This window comes from Wolffia australiana, chromosome 12 (genome assembly GCF_029677425.1).
Source record: "Wolffia australiana isolate 7733 chromosome 12, ASM2967742v1".
Classification (NCBI taxonomy): domain Eukaryota; kingdom Viridiplantae; phylum Streptophyta; class Magnoliopsida; order Alismatales; family Araceae; genus Wolffia; species Wolffia australiana.
In genome coordinates this window covers 11862123-11879324 of record NC_135846.1, presented here as the reverse complement: position 1 = coordinate 11879324, position 17202 = coordinate 11862123, and the positions used below count along the sequence as shown (strand labels likewise).

Genomic DNA, 17202 nt, shown 5'->3' with positions numbered 1-17202 from the left:
CTCCGCCTTGCATCTTCCTCTTCATCAACTTCATCATATTCGTCATCCTCTCTCTCCCCCGGGACGCCAAATCCGTCCCGCGTCACCACTCCTGGGACCCACCCAAGATCCTTCCCGAAACATCCCCCCCGCCGCCGCCGCCGCCGCCGTCGCCGCCGCCCCCGCCGGAGACCGGCGGCGCCGCCGTCGAGCACGACCCGGCGGAGGACGAAGATCGACCGTCCATGGACGACACGTGGATGGCGATCATGCGACGGAAGAAGGAGATGAATTTAGAACAACCGAAAGAAGAGAAACAAGAAGAAGAAGAAGAAGAAGATCACACCGAGATGGACCGTCAGTTTGAAGAATTCATCAGGAAAGTCAACGACCAGATGAAGCTCGGTCAACGGGTGATTGGCCGGAGCTAGACTATACTGGAATCATATTTACCAAAGTTTCTTCCTTTTTCTCCCTCTTTCATGTTCCTTCCCGATTTAATCGATCCCGCTGGATACCGCTGGATGATTATTAGGTGCCACCGGCCCTCTTGTCTAGTGGCGGGGCTGGCGTTGCCTGTCCTCCACGTGTCCGATCCTCCGCCTGCCACGTCGCTTTCCGCCGCCACTCTCTCAAGTCCAAACACCGAATTAAATAATATTTTAAATCTCCGTCCACACGATAAAAACGGTGTTTCGGATCTTAACCAGCGGTTCCGGATCCGAGATCGGGACAAAAAACTGGCGGTCGCCACGTGTCCTTTATTCCCGCCAAGTTATCCGATGATTCCCGGTGGGCCCAGGCGTAAATACGGGAATTTTATTTTGATTTTAATTGCCGGGGGAAGGAAAATATTCAAATCACGGGGAACCGCGCGCTATAAATGCTTTCCCGAGCGTGAGATTTTAATCCGACGGTTGTCATTGAATTCTCGCCTCGATTTTCTATGGCACCCGCTTACTATTTTTAATTGTGTATGCGTGCTTATTAACACGTTAGCAGTGGAAAAAGGGGCTGAAATACAAAAAAGCGCTCTGCTCTGCGCTTCCCTCTCTCTTACATTTCAAGTACTCTTTCTCTCCTCTTCTCTGCTGCCATTCACTTGAAGCTCGTCGGTGAGGAGGATAGCTCCCGGGGGAAGCGGTGGAGCAGAGATTGAAGATTGCATTCAAAATCATTCAGATATCATTCCGTTGTCTGCTTGCCTTGATTCGTTTATTCGATCGGTAACTGTATCTTCTCCCGTGTTTCGGCGTTTAGTGTGGAATCTGTTGAAATGAACGTTTGATTCTACTGGCGATGGTTCCGTCCTTGTTCTAGATCCGGCGCTGTCAGTTACGACAATGTGTTTGTTCTTTTTGTGGAATCCTTTTCCTACTGTTTTATCGTTATGAGATAGTGAGGAGATTTGTCAATTCGGATTCTATTGGAAGCGATGGTATCTGTGAATGTGGCATCGGTGAAGATACCGTGGAAGAACGCGGATGAATCTAGGATGATTTTAGAACAGGAGGAAAACGGTTTTGAGAAGGTCGATCTTTCCGGAGTTTCGGCATTGAAAACTGCGGTCGAACGGCGCCGTAGCGAGGATGAAGACGAAGACTCGCCGTACGGCGGCAGCATTCAGAATGACAATGTGCTCTTTGAAGCGACGCCTTTGCCTGAATCTCCGCCCTCTCGTTCGCTCCCGTTTTCGCGGTATCAAGCGAACCCAAGATGGAGTGGCACACAATCATTTGCCATCAAGAAGGTAACGATTTTCCCCAGTTTAAGCGTGTTTTCTTTCACCATCTGCTGTTGCGAATTGTGTAATTGTACATGTTTTTCTTCCTCAGAGGCCCCAAGTGTGGCATAAGCTGTCAAATGGTGAATGGGTCTTGGGCGAGTTGCTCTCTTCTTCGGGGGAAGAAAACGAGATCAGATTTCCTGATAACGAAGTTAGTGGTCTATTGGACATGTTTACTTCATTTCTTTGTTCTTCGAACTCAACTTTATTCAAAGCCTTCTTCGAAATTTACCAGGTTTTGCGTGTGTCTGCGAAAGAACTGTTACCTGCAAATCCTGATATTCTGGATGGAGTCAATGACCTTATGCAGCTCAGCTACCTAAACGAACCGTCCGTTCTGTATAATCTTGAATATAGATACGGTCAAGATATGATATATGTAAGTGTTTCTGGGGTACAGACTGAAAACTTACATCTTTCTATTTAATTTATCTTCATGTTCTTGAGAAATCTTATGTGTTGCTAGACAAAAGCGGGGCCTGTTTTGGTTTCTATCAATCCATTCAAGGAGGTTGATCTGTACGGAGACGAATACGTTGAAGGTTACCGATCAGGATCATTGGACAGTCCGCATGTTTACGCGATTGCTGACGCAGCATTCTGTGAAATGTTGAGAGGTGGCGATATTCTCTTCTCTTATCGTGGCATGTCCTGTCGGATCGTCTTCGTTCTCTAATTTCAGTCTTCTTTCTTACTTTTTTACAGATGAGCGTAATCAATCAATTATCATCAGGTTTGTCAGTTTAGAGATTGTTTTTCTCATGTTTCTTGTATTTAAATTCATTCCATTTCTTGCTTTTCTTTTTATATTTTGATGGCCTTCTCATGCCGTGTTCTTCGCCCCCTTTTAACTGTCTTCGGTTATGGGGTTGAGCGATGTGAACAGGTCGCGCAAGAGTTTTCAAATTCATAATCCACTTCATAATCTCTCCTTCAATTCGTTAACCTAAGTTTCTGAAAATGATACTTCTAATTGCTTTGAGGAACCCGTTCTTTTGGACTTTTCTGCAATTTCTGTGATAGATTAGACATGATAATAGTATTTCCAGCCAAAATTAAGAGCATTTTATCCGTCTTCTGTGAGAGACCAGTGTCCACGAACGGATGACGACATATCATCTGTTTATTATGTCCCGTCAACCTTCCCAACCTCATGACGGGTAAAAGGAACATGCTGATGTGTTCCAGTGACGATGAGACTCGCATCTTGGAAAGTTAATTTAAAAAAAAATACTTTATTTTTAAGATAAAGGATTTATTACGATTTTATATGGCCATCACCATACTATTCAAGGGCAGAGGAGGGATGACATAGTGCGAGGATGTCACCATGTCATATAATTGCGTTTCGGATCACGTCACCTCATCCGTCCACAGACTATATGACAGGCATGTTTATTGAATTTTAAACTACTAATGGATTTTTACACAACTTATCAATGAACTCACTCTTAAGGTTTCCCTAATATTCTAATGAGTGATGTCCAATTGGTAAGAAACCTGCTTCCTCTAGTGTTTGGCGCAGAGATTGCCATATTTTGATGGGTGTACCGTCTTTGTTAGTGCTTATATTTATTTTTCTGATCTAGTGGTGAAAGTGGAGCTGGCAAAACTGAGGCTGCAAAGATAACGATGCAGTATTTGGCTTCTCTGGGAGGAGGCGGCGGAATCGAGTATGAGATATTGCAGACAAATCCGATTCTTGAGGCTTTTGGAAATGCAAAAACATCAAGGAACGATAACTCTAGTCGATTTGTAAGCCCATAAGAGCATCTAACTAAAATCAGAAAATTAATCATCTGACACGAGTTTATACCTATCATCTCGATTCACATTTCAGCTCTTCTTGCTTCTAAACTACAGGGTAAATTGATTGAAATTCAATTCGGTGGGGATGGAAAAATATCTAGTGCCAGGATTCAGACTTGTAAGATTTTTTAAATTATTTCTATTATTATATTCCAATATTTTAAGGTAACTATTATCATTTTTATCATTTTGCTGACAATTTTCGTTGTGATTGGTGCCTTTGGTTTTTTCCCTGCGGTCGCTGTGGACTTTGGTCTTGTCGGATTGCTAGTCTTACTTGAGAAGGTAATGATTTCATGATCTTTATAGTCTCTGCTCTTGTATCATGCAACTTATCTTTTTATTGGGTCTTGTACAGTCAAGAGTGGTGCAATGTGCAGACGGTGAACGGTCATATCACGTATTTTATCAGCTCTGCCATGGTGCTCCTTCTGATCTGAAAGGTGCCGATAAGCTTTATTTAATGAACCTTCCCGTGAAATAAACCTGATCTCCTACCAAATTCAATATCTTGATCGGCCTACAAATATTTTAAGGGAAAATGAGCAAATACCCCTGATAGGGGTTGGGGATCATCACGGGTCCCCATATCTTGGGGATCAATGAGAGGACAAGCCCTTTCATGATTTCTATTTACACGTACTTTTCCTATTCTTCATCTGCTACAGCCAAATAACTTCTTTGCCATGTCCACAGAAAAATTGAATCTTAAGGCTGTTGGGGACTACGAGTATCTTAAACAGGGCGGCTGTTTCTCTATCTCTGGAGTTGACGATGCTGAAAGATTTCACTCGCTCTTGGTTGTTTTACTAGCTTAAATTAACCCTTAGCGAACTTGGGAGTAGTATTTTTGACTGAGTATATTGTTTTTGATCATGCAGAATGCATTTGAAGTAATTCACGTAAGCAAAGAGGATCAGTACAACATATTTGCTATTCTTGCTGCTATATTGTGGCTGGGCAATGTTACATTTAGGATTGTTGACGATGATGACCACGTTGACACCTTGAATGATGAAGGTACTTCTTTTCCTCAAAATCTTGTCCTTTCTGAACTCTACATTTTGGCTTCTAATAAATCAAATTGTAATGAAATTTTAATTTTCTCTGCAGCTTTGAGTGTTGTTTCTAGCCTCCTGGGTTGTAGTGTGGACAATCTTGGATCGGCACTCTGCACTCGAAGAATGAAGGCTGGGTCTGAAGATATTGTCCAGAAGCTTACGTTGTCACAGGTTGCCGAAATTCCCAAATAAAACCGTTATCTTTTCATATTAATGGCTTTATAACTGCAGTTATTTTTACTGCTTTAAGGCTTTGGATTCAAGAGATGCTTTGGCGAAGTCTCTCTATGCTAGTTTATTCGAGTGGTTAGTTGAACGGATAAACAAATCAATTCAAGCAGGAAAGAGTCCCACGGGGAGATCTATCAGCATTCTTGACATATACGGGTTTGAATTTTTTGAAGTAATTACATCATACCCTTTTTCTTTGCTCCAGATTGATTTCTTGTCTTTGACTTGGCCCATCGGATTTACTTTTTGTGTCATTATGCAGAAGAACAGTTTTGAGCAATTTTGCATAAATTATGCAAATGAAAGGCTGCAACAGCATTTCAACCGGCATCTTCTTAAACTGGAGCAGGAGGTATCTGATAATTACTGGAGAGTCACCTATTTCATTAGTATTAACATCTAATGAGCGCTGTTTGTCTTTTTAAGGAATACATTCAAGACGGCATTGCCTGGAGCAGAATAGATTTTGAGGACAATCAAGCTTGCCTTGGTTTATTTGAGAAGGTCTGATGATCTTACCATACCAATGCACATTTTCTCTCTTTTCACTTAGCTATCAAACAATCGGCCATTTCTGAAAATCTTAATGTGTGAATAACTAATTTGGGAATTTGTGCAGAAACCACTCGGGTTGTTGACGCTTCTTGATGAAGAATCTACCTTCCCAAATGGGAGTGATTTGACCTTTGCGGAGAAACTTCGGCAGCACTTGGGTTCAAACTCCTTCTTTCGTACCGAGCGGGGGAGAACTTTTGGTGTTCGTCACTATGCTGGAGAGGTAGATCTTTATTACTTCAGCATTGTGTTTGTGGATGTCTACGGTCATTGTCATTCAAAACCATTGTCCTCATTGTCCCTTGCCATCCTGGGTGCATAGGAATAACGATGCTGATTTAATGATTGTATATCGTCATCTGAGTGAGGTTGGCAGAGGGCGAGTGACGAGAGGTGGTGATGAGAGAACTGTCATCGTCATCCTACCTGCAGCCTGGAAATCTTGACGGTGACAATCCTTTCGTCCTCATCCTGGTGAAGATGAATCCTCTTTGTCATCACCAATAATGGTGAACAATAACCTCTTTGTCCTTGTCAGGATCACTATGAAAGTGACAAACTATCATCGTGATTGTCACTCATCTGGGACTGGGTTGATGATGACAAAATTACCATCTTCACAGGTGCGTGTGATGATGATGACGATGAGGACGACAATTTAGTCATCTTCCAGCAAACCCTACTTTGTTCTAGACCAAATGGGCTAAAAACTCTGTTCTTCTGTCTTCCTAGGTTCTCTATGACACATCGGGGTTCTTGGAGAAAAACAGGGACCTTCTACATATAGACTGCATTCAGCTCCTGGCTTCATGCATGCACAGATTTCCCAAGGATTTTGCATCCAAGATGCTCAGTCAACCTCCCTGCCAACCCCGCCGATCCAGTGCTGCTGATGGCCAACGACTCAGCGTGGCAATGAAATTCAAGGTTTTTATCATTCATGCCCTTCACCACCCAAAAGTGGAGGCCTTTCGCTAACTATTTTCCTGGGCAGGGTCAACTGTTCCAGCTGATGCAGCGCCTGGACAGCACTACCCCCCACTTCATCCGGTGCATTAAACCCAACAGCATGCAGACCCCGGGGGCTTATGATCAGGACCTCGTGGCCCGGCAACTACGGTGCTGCGGAGTCTTGGAGGTGGTTCGTATCTCCCGGTCGGGCTACCCTACCCGTTTACCTCACCAGAAATTTGCAAGCAGGTCTTGTAAACACTATTCTTCACTCCCATTAACCTCCAAACAGTTAGCTGATGCGGTGCCCTCTGCCTCTCAGGTACGGGTTCCTGCTCCGCCACAGCAGCAATGCACTGGGCAGCCCCTTGAGTGTGTGTGTCATGATTCTCCAGCAGTTAAATATTCCACCTGATTCCTATCAATTGGGCTACACCAAGTTGTTCTTCCGTGCCGGGCAGGTGCATTAGAAGAGCATTTTCACATTTTAATTGTCATCATCATCATCACTATCATCATTGTCAGCATGATCATCATTCCCATCCCCATCACCGGGATGATCATCCTCTTTGTCAATTATCATTATTAGCATCATTATTGTAATCATCATCATCATTGTCCGCATCCACGTCCTCATTATTCTTCTGGTCATGCAGATTGGAGCACTGGAAGATGCAAGAAATGCTGTGCTTCATGGGATCTTGAGGTTCCAGAGCTGTTTCAGAGGCCATGTCGTCCGCCGCCAGCATCAGCTTCTCAGGAACCAGGCCATCTCCTTACAGTCTTGTATCCTCTCTCCCTCTGTCTTCATGGTGTTCATCAGCTGATCAAGGGCTTTGTTTGATGTTTGATTTTCGTTTGTTTTCAGTTATCAGGGGGGAGCAAGCAAGGCGCCTACGGTTGGTGATGTCGGTGCAACGCAGGCTAGCCATGATCATCCAGACCAAATGGAGAAGTCAACAGTCAAGAAGAAACTTTCTCAAGCTTTGTGCTGCTGCGCTGATCTTACAGTCTGGTAAGTAACCTCTTGTGTTGACCTAGTCCCCATTATCGTTTTTAACATGGTCATTGATTAGGAATCCGGGGAGAAAACGCAAGGCGTCGATGTCGCAAAGAGGTCAACGCGCAGCAAGAGAGGGCGGCGGCGGTGCCTATGTCTGCATTGACAGAGCTGCAGCAGCGGGTACAGCGGGCTGAGTTGGGGCTGAGGAAGAAAGAAGAGGAAAATGAGGTATTGCACCAGCGGCTGCAGCAGTATGAGAGCCGGTGGTCCGAGTACGAGCACAAGATGCGGTCCATGGAGGCTACGTGGCAGTTGCAGATGCGCTCCCTCCAATCAAGCCTTTCTGTTGCCCGTCGTAGCCTTGCCTCCGCCCCGCCAGCAGTGGCCCTGACCCGAGACATGGGCCTGGGCCTGACCGTCATTGGGCGGCTCACGGAGGAGCTGGACCAGCGTTCCAGGGTCTTCGCTGATGATGCCAGCCTGCTCGTTGAGGTCAAGTCGGGGCAGGCTGAGATTGACCTTGACCCTGACCGTGAGTTCCGCCGCCTCAAGCTCACATTCCATGCCTGGAAAAAGGACTTTGGACACCGACTGCGGGAGACCAAGGCCATTCTGCTCAAGCTTGGTGCCTCCGAAGACTCTTCCAAGAAGAAATGGTGGGTCCGGTGACCCCCCGCAGCGGGCCCGCTGAGACAGGGGCTCTCCCCTGACATGTTGATTCCTCACGGCCTACTCTGCCTTAGGCCTCCACATCTTTGACCAGATCTTGTCACTAGGCTAGGTCTCTCGGACCTGCCTCATGAACGTCCCTCTGCTATGCTAAACCAAGTCTGGGTGCCGTAGCTGCTAACTCTACCGGCATCGTCACGGGTGACCTCTCCCATCGGTTCCTCCATAAGAAAGAGACTGTCATCTGTAACATCCTGGTCCATGCCTACCAGGACAGAATTGTTCAACAGAATTCCTGTCCCTAGATGCTATTATATATCCTGGGCAGGAGCAGGAGCGTATACTCCACCTTGCATTTGTGGAAATGTCGCATTGAAGCATCACTTTCGTCTCTGCCGAAATGCCCCCTCCAAGCCGTGATCTGGCCCTGAAGCCTATTGCCGCATAACTATCTGCCTGCACCGTCTCTGGTGTGATTTGTCCTTGGGCTGGCCTGTGATGTGGCAGAAGACTTAGCCATCTAAAATGTGTCGAGGGGCATGTATGCCGAGGTTAAACATACGGAGATAGAGGACGTCGTCTCTTGGTGAGGGGTTTAAGGGACATTTATGTCAGTACATGATCTTAGGACTGGCTGTCAATGTAGACTGCTGGAACTATGGTGTTGTTGGTGCCCAATATGTAGATGCTCAGTCCAGCAGACATGTGGCCAATCCTGTCTTAGTGGTGTAGCTTGGGGAGCTCTTTGGTGGTACCCTAGCAGTTTTTTGCTCAATGCCCTTTTACCATCCTATTGTTTTTGGCTTGAGCAATGGAGATATCTTGCTTCTTGTTGCAAGAAATGACCAACATTAAGCTGGAAGTGTAGGGAGCTTATATGTTGTTGGAGTAGAGCTAAGAGTGCTGGGCATACTGATGTGGTGACACTTGTCCTCTCAGTTGATTCCTTATGTAGATGTTGGATGACAATATGGGATATTGGTTGCTACAATAATCAATATTGAATGTTGTTATACGTCCTGATATTGGCATGCATCTTCGTCTCAGTGGCTGGATGAGAATATCCAATATTGTTTCAGATATTAGCTGTCTCAAAATCTGGTGCAGCATTTTGAGAGAGACGAAGAGGAAGATAGGGAGACTGGGAGAGGAGAGAGGGGGAAGGAGAGGAAGATGGCCAGAAGGAGAGAGCTTTTATTTTTTATTTATTTCATATAAACTAATACATGTCATAGCCTCTTATTGATCATTTAAAAACCTGTCACCACCGTAAACCCTGATGCCCGTCCTACCATGTTACTTGTTTGAGCCCTCCATTGTCACATCATCTGTCACCAACTAATCCGTCTTGTCATCCATCAATGTCACTACCTCCTCACACATCATTTGTCATGTGTTCGTCATTGTGATGGATGTTATTTGCTGAACCTTAGATGGACTCAACAATAGCCTGCAAGTAGGGTTTGACACATCTCTCTAGCAATGGGAAAAAATATTTTGTTTGTTTGAGAACGCGAAAACAAACACGAGCACGAACGTGAAAAATTGGATCCGAATGGGTTCACCAACGGTTCGCTAACAGGTGACATTCTCGAGGAAATGCTTTTTACAATATAATTACCTCATTACTCTACAATAATATTTGTAATTCTTTTACAATATCAGGGAGAAAGAGGGGGAATCACGATATCTCTCTCTCTCCCCTACTCCCCTCCCTTGCTCCCTCTCTCTCACTTTCTGATAATTGAGTTGATGGCACACATGACCACACACTATCACCGGACGTGACACTACCGCACGAAACATCCCGTGTCATGACACGTTGGCAACGTCAACTTTAGAACCAGGATCCGAGCATCATTTAAAATTAGATTTGAATTTTACAGTTATCTTATATTTTCTCTTTCCTCCAAGGCCTATACATAGGCTAATGCAGTAATGGACCACTTGGTGATTTTCTTTTGCAATTGATTTTTCTTCTTCTAAGAGAATTTTGCCCTAGCCTCCTATAGCCGCCGCTGCCTCTTGCCGCTGCTACTGCCGTTGAGAGGAGGCCTCCCTACCTGCTTTGTCGCCTACTCGTCGTTGCCTCCTCTTGCGTGAAGCATCACCTATGCCCATCGCGCACAACGCCGCCTGCTCACATCGCGCACGTCCGCCCCGTACGCTGGGCACACAACTGCCTGCGCTCACCACACGCACGGTCGGCTTGCCCACAGTGTGCACGGCCGGCCCGCCCGCCGCGTGCACGGCCGCCTGCGCCCGCTGCATGCACGACTACCACGTACGTAGCCTCCTACTCGCTCTGCCACTGAGCGTAACCACCGCCCGCACGGTTCCTTGTGCGCAATCGCTACCTGTGCCCCATTCTACATCAATGTGCTTTAAACCCTTCATCCTACATTAGCGCCTTGTTTACCGTTTAGGTTTCCAGGTGCTGCCCCGAACCCTGCAAGGGGGCGACTCCCCCCCTTGACCCCCGTGCCAACTGACTGCACAGTTGGATCCGCGACACCCTATCAAAGTGCACGTCACTCGCCCCCACCAACTATATGCCGAGAATTTCCTACATCGCCTCTTCACACTTCTCTTGTGCCAAAGGTCCATTCTCCCTCTTTGGTGTCGGTGTTTCTCATACAATGTTTCTCGTGTATTTTTCCACCACCGTCGGACTTAGTTGAATTGGTTTGAATCTTCTAGTGATCGACCATTCGAGATATTGGATTTGGAGCTTTTTTTTCACCATGGTGGTTGTAAGACAGTCCTCCTGCTATCGACCAAGGAAAGGGGCTGCACCATCAATATTTTCACCGGATTTAAATGTTCGAAATCAATTGTGTTGATTTGTGGTCTGTTTTATCCATCTCTAGTTAGATTAGGCTATCCAACCCATGTCAGTCCTTGTCATCCTGCATCAAGAGTTTTTTTTTTCCATTTTTCAAAAAGCATAGCATTCACAAACAAACCTTACATGGACGTGAACAAGGTTTTCTCCCTTTTTGTTCGACGTCAGACAAGGATATTCCCATACCTACGTCTCAGAGAGTGCGCACTGGTTGTGGTAGGACATAGGGTGAGGGGCAGTTTATTAGGTCTCTTGTCCCATCACATCTCACACGATGTCATGCCATTGTCATATCATCTAGACATTGAGTGTCTCATAAAGTCATAACAATAAAGAAAAATGATTTATTTTTGTCTCTCACTATACTTAGGCATATAAGGATGGAACTGAATTCCTATCGCTGCCATGTGTCGTGCACCATCAGAGTGATTCTCTTCTTTACACTATGCCATCATTAACTAAAAGTCCTATAACATTGACCTAATACTAATGTTGAAGTGTTGGTGGCAAGCTAAGGATGGCATCAAAAATTATATCAAGCATACAAAAGAGGATAGTGACTTGGACTTGATGATTGATTAAGTTGAACGTCCAGTTTTTTGCTAAAATCTAATGCTCCATTTACACAATCATTTCTTAATTGAAGGGAGACTTTACCAAAAACCTCTATTTGAAGGTATTTTATCCAAAAACTTTATATTGGCCGTATATTGAATTCTCTTATAAGATATAAAAGCTATATGTCATTGTCACATCATAGGATACTTTTAAAATGAGTCAATTGTGAAAATTATATTGAATCTGTCTTTAAAAAAATGCTTCATAAAAAATATTTAAAATTTAATGTCTATCTAATATCTAAAATTGGTGAATTTAATATCATTTTCATAATTTAACAATCATCTCATTACCCAAATTCAGTGAAACTACAAAGCCGTCTTCAGAACATATTTTAAATGTTATTATAACATATAACAACTTTTAGAAGCCGCCATCACATAAAGTTGCATCAATTTTAAAAACTATATTGAACCAGAGTCAAAAATTTTATTACAGTGCGTTACGAAAGTTCCTTTTCCAAAAGCTGTACAGAAAAAAATCATATCTATATAATCTCCACAAATTGTTGAATGTGTTCATCGTATATGACCTCACACACCAATAGACATACATGAGTAAGAACGATAAATCAAAAAATTATTTGATCAAGGTAAATTAAATTTACAACAACATTAATATTAATGCCTTAATTTTCCTTTGTAAAAAATGGAGCCGTTCCCGGGGACCGGTGTCCCTTAGAGTGGATTTATTTTTGATTTAGTTATCTTCTATAAATAATTTTCATTTTGTATATTATATAATTCTGGAGATCAATGCCATAGGAAATAATTTTCATCTTATCATTAACAAGTCAGGATTTAAAATCATATATTTATATTTTCTTGCAAATATCTCTCATGGGTTCAAAAGGCAGCTTGACTTCCCACTAATACAGAGATCATATCTTTCACCTTACAGTACAAATGCCTCTATATTGCCATATAATTTGTTTTATGAAATTCTATGAAATCTGGTTGAAGACTTTAACATCAACGCTTGCTGGGAGACGATCCAGCCCATGATCTTGATTATTTTCTAATTTCTTAGATATATTTTCCTATATAATTCAGTTAGATTTTTTTCAATAAGCGCCGAAGAGGTAAGTTCATAGGCACATGTCATGTGCTGTTGATCATGCTGACTGTGAAAGAAGACAAGCCCAAGCCAACTATTTCTGAGACATGGAGTGACCAAAGTGAATGATCTCTTATGATAGTGTGTTGAAATTCTTAAAGAGAGAGGGGCGAAGTTGGAATCTATTGCATACATCATGATAGAGAAACCTTAGTGTCTCACATGAGATTAGTGATGAACCATTGTGAGATTCACTGTTACTCTTGGTAGATGAACATGAAAAGTCTTATCTTATGAGCCTATAATCCAGTTATTAATTCTAAACCTTTAGTCTTGAGGTAGCTGTAAATCTCTTGCTGCAATAAAGGAAGCCACATCATAGACCGATAAAAGCAGCTCAACAGATCCAAACGTCCTGAAAATCTCATAGGATATCAAGAGCTTCAAGTCTGTGCCAGAGGAATTAGAGGAAGATGCGGATCTTTTCCAGAACAGAGGAGAAGAGGAGAAGCACACTGATGTTAGGGGGTAGTGATCAGCACCCCCATCCCTACTCTTCAAATCAAGGCAGACCTGTTACTTTTTGAACTTGATCTAGTTGAACACTAGAAGTTAGCCATATTAGACTACATTAATATTGTTCAAAGTCTGTTCGGAATCACATTAAAAATTGAACTTCTTGGAACAACTAGAAGCTCTATAAGCACTAGAGACACCAAGGAACACCTGATGGACCTTCAAAACTTTACTTTATTTCAATCTACCTCTCTAAGAGAAAGTGAGCTTAAATGTATTTTCTACAAAGATCTTTTCGTCCTCTATCCATATGGACCGATAGAAGACAGAAAGATGAAGCTGCACTTAAAATTTCAGCTAAATCCGAGTTCTGGATCGTCGGATATATCAAGCCTGGAAGTTGGATAATTCCTAGCTGTTGATTTAATTTAAATCGTTCCATCTCCTTGAGCTCGTCAGCATCATCACATCATTCTGTTAGGGTTTTGACTCGTCCAAGCATTTAATGCAATCATTGGCTGAGATTCTTCGGTGTCATCTATGATCGATGGCTCTCGTCGCTCCACGTGTCACCATGGAGAGGAAGACAAAAAGAAAATAATCATAGTATATTATTTAAATATATTACAAATTAACTATTCACAACTCACGTGGCAGTGTGTCAGTGCGCGCCACATCAACAACATTCCTCTTGAACAGAAGAGTAGCTAATAACAAAAGAACACATACCCAATATTTGTTAAGAGAACTATTAGACATGATTAAATCTAAGTTTAAACATAGACATGATCTAAGATAGAGAGCGAGAATCAAATCCTTGATAGGAAACACAGACAATTAGGATTCATTTAGATCTAGTCCTTATAATCTCTTAAAATGGTCAACATTCAAACACATTAACTTTCCTTTATTTCCATACACTATATTGTATTATTAATACAAACCAATGTGACATCCAACTTTAGCAGATTAACAATCATATTACCAAACTTCCTCTCTCTCTCTCTCCCTCGATTTCCCTCTCCCTTCTTGTGCTTCTTGATTTTGGTCAACATTTAAACACAGTAACTTCCCTTTATTTCCGTACACTATATTGTATTACTAATACAAACCAATGTGACATCCAACTTTTGAAGATTAACATTCTTATTATCAAACCTCCTCTCTCTTTCTCTCTCTCTCTCTCTCTCTCTCTCTCTCTCTCTCTCTCTCTCTTTCCCTCTCCCTGCTTGTTCTTCTTGATTTTAGCCAACTTAAGCTGGCCATGGTCATCCAAGACAAGCACAGAAGTGAACAGCCGGCAGCGCCCATGACCGGGGAGATGGGCCAGGGCCCGGACCAGCGTGCCCGGAGCTTCGCCGACGACGCCAGCCTCCTCGTCGAGGTCAAGCCCGGCCAGGCCGAGCTCCAGAAATGGCGGGTCTGGTGACCCCCACCGCCCACTCCTTGCGGGCCGCCCACGCCCGTGGCCTGCGGCGCGGCCTCCTCCCGCACCAGAACCAGCCCCTGGCGTGCCGGGTCCTCGCCGGCTACTCCGCCTCGGGGCGCCTCACCGACGCGGTCCGCGTCTTCGACCAGATCCCCTCCCCCGACCTGATCTCATGGACCTGCCTCATGAACCTCCACCTCCGCCATGGACACCCCGGCCCGGCCGCCGCCGCCTATCGGCGGATCGCTGACTCGGGCCTCCGGCCAGATGGGTTCGCCGCCGTGGCCGCCGTCTCCGCCGCCGCCGGCCTGGGCGACCTCCCCCTCCTCGGGTCCCTCCATGGCTCGGCCCTCCGGCTTGGCCTCGACCGAGAGACCGCCTTCTGCAACTCCCTCGTCCACGCCTACGCCCGGGTTGGCGCCCTCCCCCAGGCCAGAAAACTGTTCGACGGAATGCCCAGCCGAGACGCCATCTCCTGGGGCAGCATCCTCCACGCCTACGCCCAGCAGGAGAGCACCCTCCACCTTGCCCGCTACCTGTTCGACGAAATGCCTCAGAGAAGCTCTTCAGCGTGGACCGTAATGATCAGTGGTTTCGTCCGCGCCGGCCGCCCCCTCCTAGCGTTGGAGACGTTCCGGGAGATGGTCACAGCCGGCGGTCCGGGCCTGGAGGCTATCGCCACCGCGCTATCGGCCTGCGCCGACGCCGGCGCGCTCGTCCCCGGCCGTTGCGTTCACGGGGTGGCCTGCAAGACGGCGGAAGACGCCGCCATCACCAATGCACTGATGGACATGTACGCCAAGGCCGGGCGGCCGGAGACGGCGGCAGTGGTCTTCCAAGAGAGGAGGAATTCAATGGATGTTTATGCTTGGACGACGATGATCTCCGGGCTGGCCATCAACGGCGATGGCGCAGGCGCTCTGCGGGTGTTCCAAGGGATGCTGCATGCCGGAGTGGTGCCCAATGCTGTGACCTTCGTCTCTGTGCTCTCGGCCTGCGCCCATGCAGGACTGGTCCAGGATGGGGTGGCCTGGTTCGACGCCATGCGCAGGGACTATGGAATTCAGCCGCGGATTGAGCACTATGGGTGTTTGATTGATCTGCTGGGCCGGGCAGGTAGGCTGGTGGTGGCTGAGGAGGTGATTGCTGGCATGGAGGTTGAGCCGGATGCAGTGCTCTGGAGGTCTCTCCTTAGTGCTTGCCTGGTTCATGGGGAGAGAAGATTGGCAGAGATGGCAGCAAGGAGGGTGATCGAGCTCGAGCCGGACGACGACGGAGCCCGGGTCTTGCTCTGGAACTTGTATGCTGAGGGAAGGAGATGGGATGATGCAGGGGAGATCAGGGAGACGATGAAGAGTAGAAGGATCAGGAAGAGGCCTGGGAAGAGCTGGGTGGAGTTGAATGGGGTTGTGTGTGAGTTCCTGGTGGATGACTGTGGGATCTTTCAAGGGAGGTCTGAGCTTCGGTCCGTTTTGGAGGGGTTGGAGAAGCACTTGAGAACTCACCACGATGAGCTTTAAATTATGCTCCCATGGCGATCTGCTTAGTGAAACCAGAAGTCTGGTCAGTGCCTGTGGAACCTGGTATTACAGAAACCCCAAGCTGCCCCTTTGGACATGCAGGGTTTGTTGGGTTCTGTAAACCTTGACTCCAACTCTTAGTTGGATTGGTCCTTGCTATCTGAGGGCGTGCTGGTGACAAGGGTTTGCCATTATTTAGGAACGGGGACCGGTCGGACCAGATTGAACCGGGACTGTTGGTAGGCCGTTTCAGGGTGGATCTGCCGGTTTGTCTGGATTCAGTTCGAGGAGGGAGTGGTTCAGGGAGCACTGGCAGGAAGATGGGTGGGGGGGGGGTGTGAATTCTTTTATTCTTTTTATCATCATCTTACTTTCTTTGTTTCTTATTGTTCTCTTTTTCTTTTCCTCTTCTTTTCTTTTTCTTTCATATAGTTTTTTTTACATTTCTTCTTTGACTTTCACATTGATTAATCTACAGGACCGGACAAGGCCAGACTGGAACATGACTAAACTTTAGATAAGGTGTAAGTCCTTGCTAAAAAACTGGATAGTCTTGGGACCGCCAAACCTTATTGTCAACTTACATGCAATGTAATCCTCGGCTAAACCTGCAAGCTTTGTGAAAAGAACTGACCATTATGGTTCCACCAGTTCAATGGATTGCCTAAGATGCATCTTATCTACAATACTCTTATTTCAACAGTCAAATGCCTTAAGGCCCACTTTCCCAATTTCTCTTTTATCATGGAATACTGGTACATATATAGGTGGCTAGGGAATTCACATATTTTTTATGGTCCTCTACATCAGATTCTTCTCCGAGGGCATATCCATAATAGCTGCAGTAATTTACGAGGACCAAGATTCATCCTCACTGGCCAGGTGTCTGTGTAGCTGTTGAGAATCACATTCATGCATACTTTTATGGAAATATCACATATTTTAGTGCCCGGATCATCATCTCAATTGGGGCATAATTGATGATCATGAATCCTGAAAATCCATGTTACCTTCCACTTTTTTATCAAGATTTGTAAAACTGGTCATAAAGTTGAATTTGAGGTGCAAAATAATTTTTTGGGAAATCACAGAAGGCCATAATGATTGAGCAAATATATTGAATATGTCCCACTTTTTGCTTCTCAATGAGGACTTCTGATCGGCTCCATTCAAG

General features: G+C 45.1%; 2 protein-coding genes across 4 annotated transcripts; both read left to right on the top strand.

The window, feature by feature from the left end:
* Nucleotides 1-671: 671 nt before the first annotated feature.
* On the top strand, nucleotides 672-8409 carry LOC144710133 (myosin-1-like). Of its 2 annotated transcripts, XM_078583808.1 has the most exons (22): nucleotides 672-1729; nucleotides 1815-1916; nucleotides 2001-2144; nucleotides 2232-2382; nucleotides 2471-2498; nucleotides 3355-3520; nucleotides 3629-3692; nucleotides 3846-3859; nucleotides 3933-4017; nucleotides 4271-4374; nucleotides 4456-4594; nucleotides 4688-4806; nucleotides 4886-5038; nucleotides 5129-5218; nucleotides 5293-5370; nucleotides 5486-5644; nucleotides 6154-6348; nucleotides 6416-6621; nucleotides 6695-6833; nucleotides 7029-7158; nucleotides 7241-7387; nucleotides 7449-8409. In XM_078583808.1, the coding sequence occupies exons 1-22, from the start codon at nucleotides 1415-1417 to the stop codon at nucleotides 8042-8044; spliced, it is 3324 nt and encodes a 1107-aa protein (XP_078439934.1). In that variant the 5' UTR covers nucleotides 672-1414; the 3' UTR covers nucleotides 8045-8409. The 2 variants fall into 2 exon arrangements, with proteins under 2 accessions (XP_078439934.1, XP_078439933.1); XM_078583807.1 differs by having other exon boundaries at nucleotides 4456-4806.
* Nucleotides 8410-14294: 5885 nt separating this feature from the next.
* On the top strand, nucleotides 14295-16699 carry LOC144710581 (putative pentatricopeptide repeat-containing protein At3g49142). 2 transcript variants are annotated; one of them, XR_013583340.1, is made up of 2 exons: nucleotides 14295-16352; nucleotides 16507-16699. XR_013583340.1 is itself a non-coding variant. In XM_078584391.1 (1 exon), the coding sequence occupies exon 1, from the start codon at nucleotides 14493-14495 to the stop codon at nucleotides 16026-16028; it is 1536 nt and encodes a 511-aa protein (XP_078440517.1). In that variant the 5' UTR covers nucleotides 14295-14492; the 3' UTR covers nucleotides 16029-16531. The 2 variants fall into 2 exon arrangements, 1 of the variants encoding a protein (XP_078440517.1); XM_078584391.1 differs by having other exon boundaries at nucleotides 14295-16531.
* The last annotated feature ends 503 nt before the right edge of the window (nucleotides 16700-17202 follow it).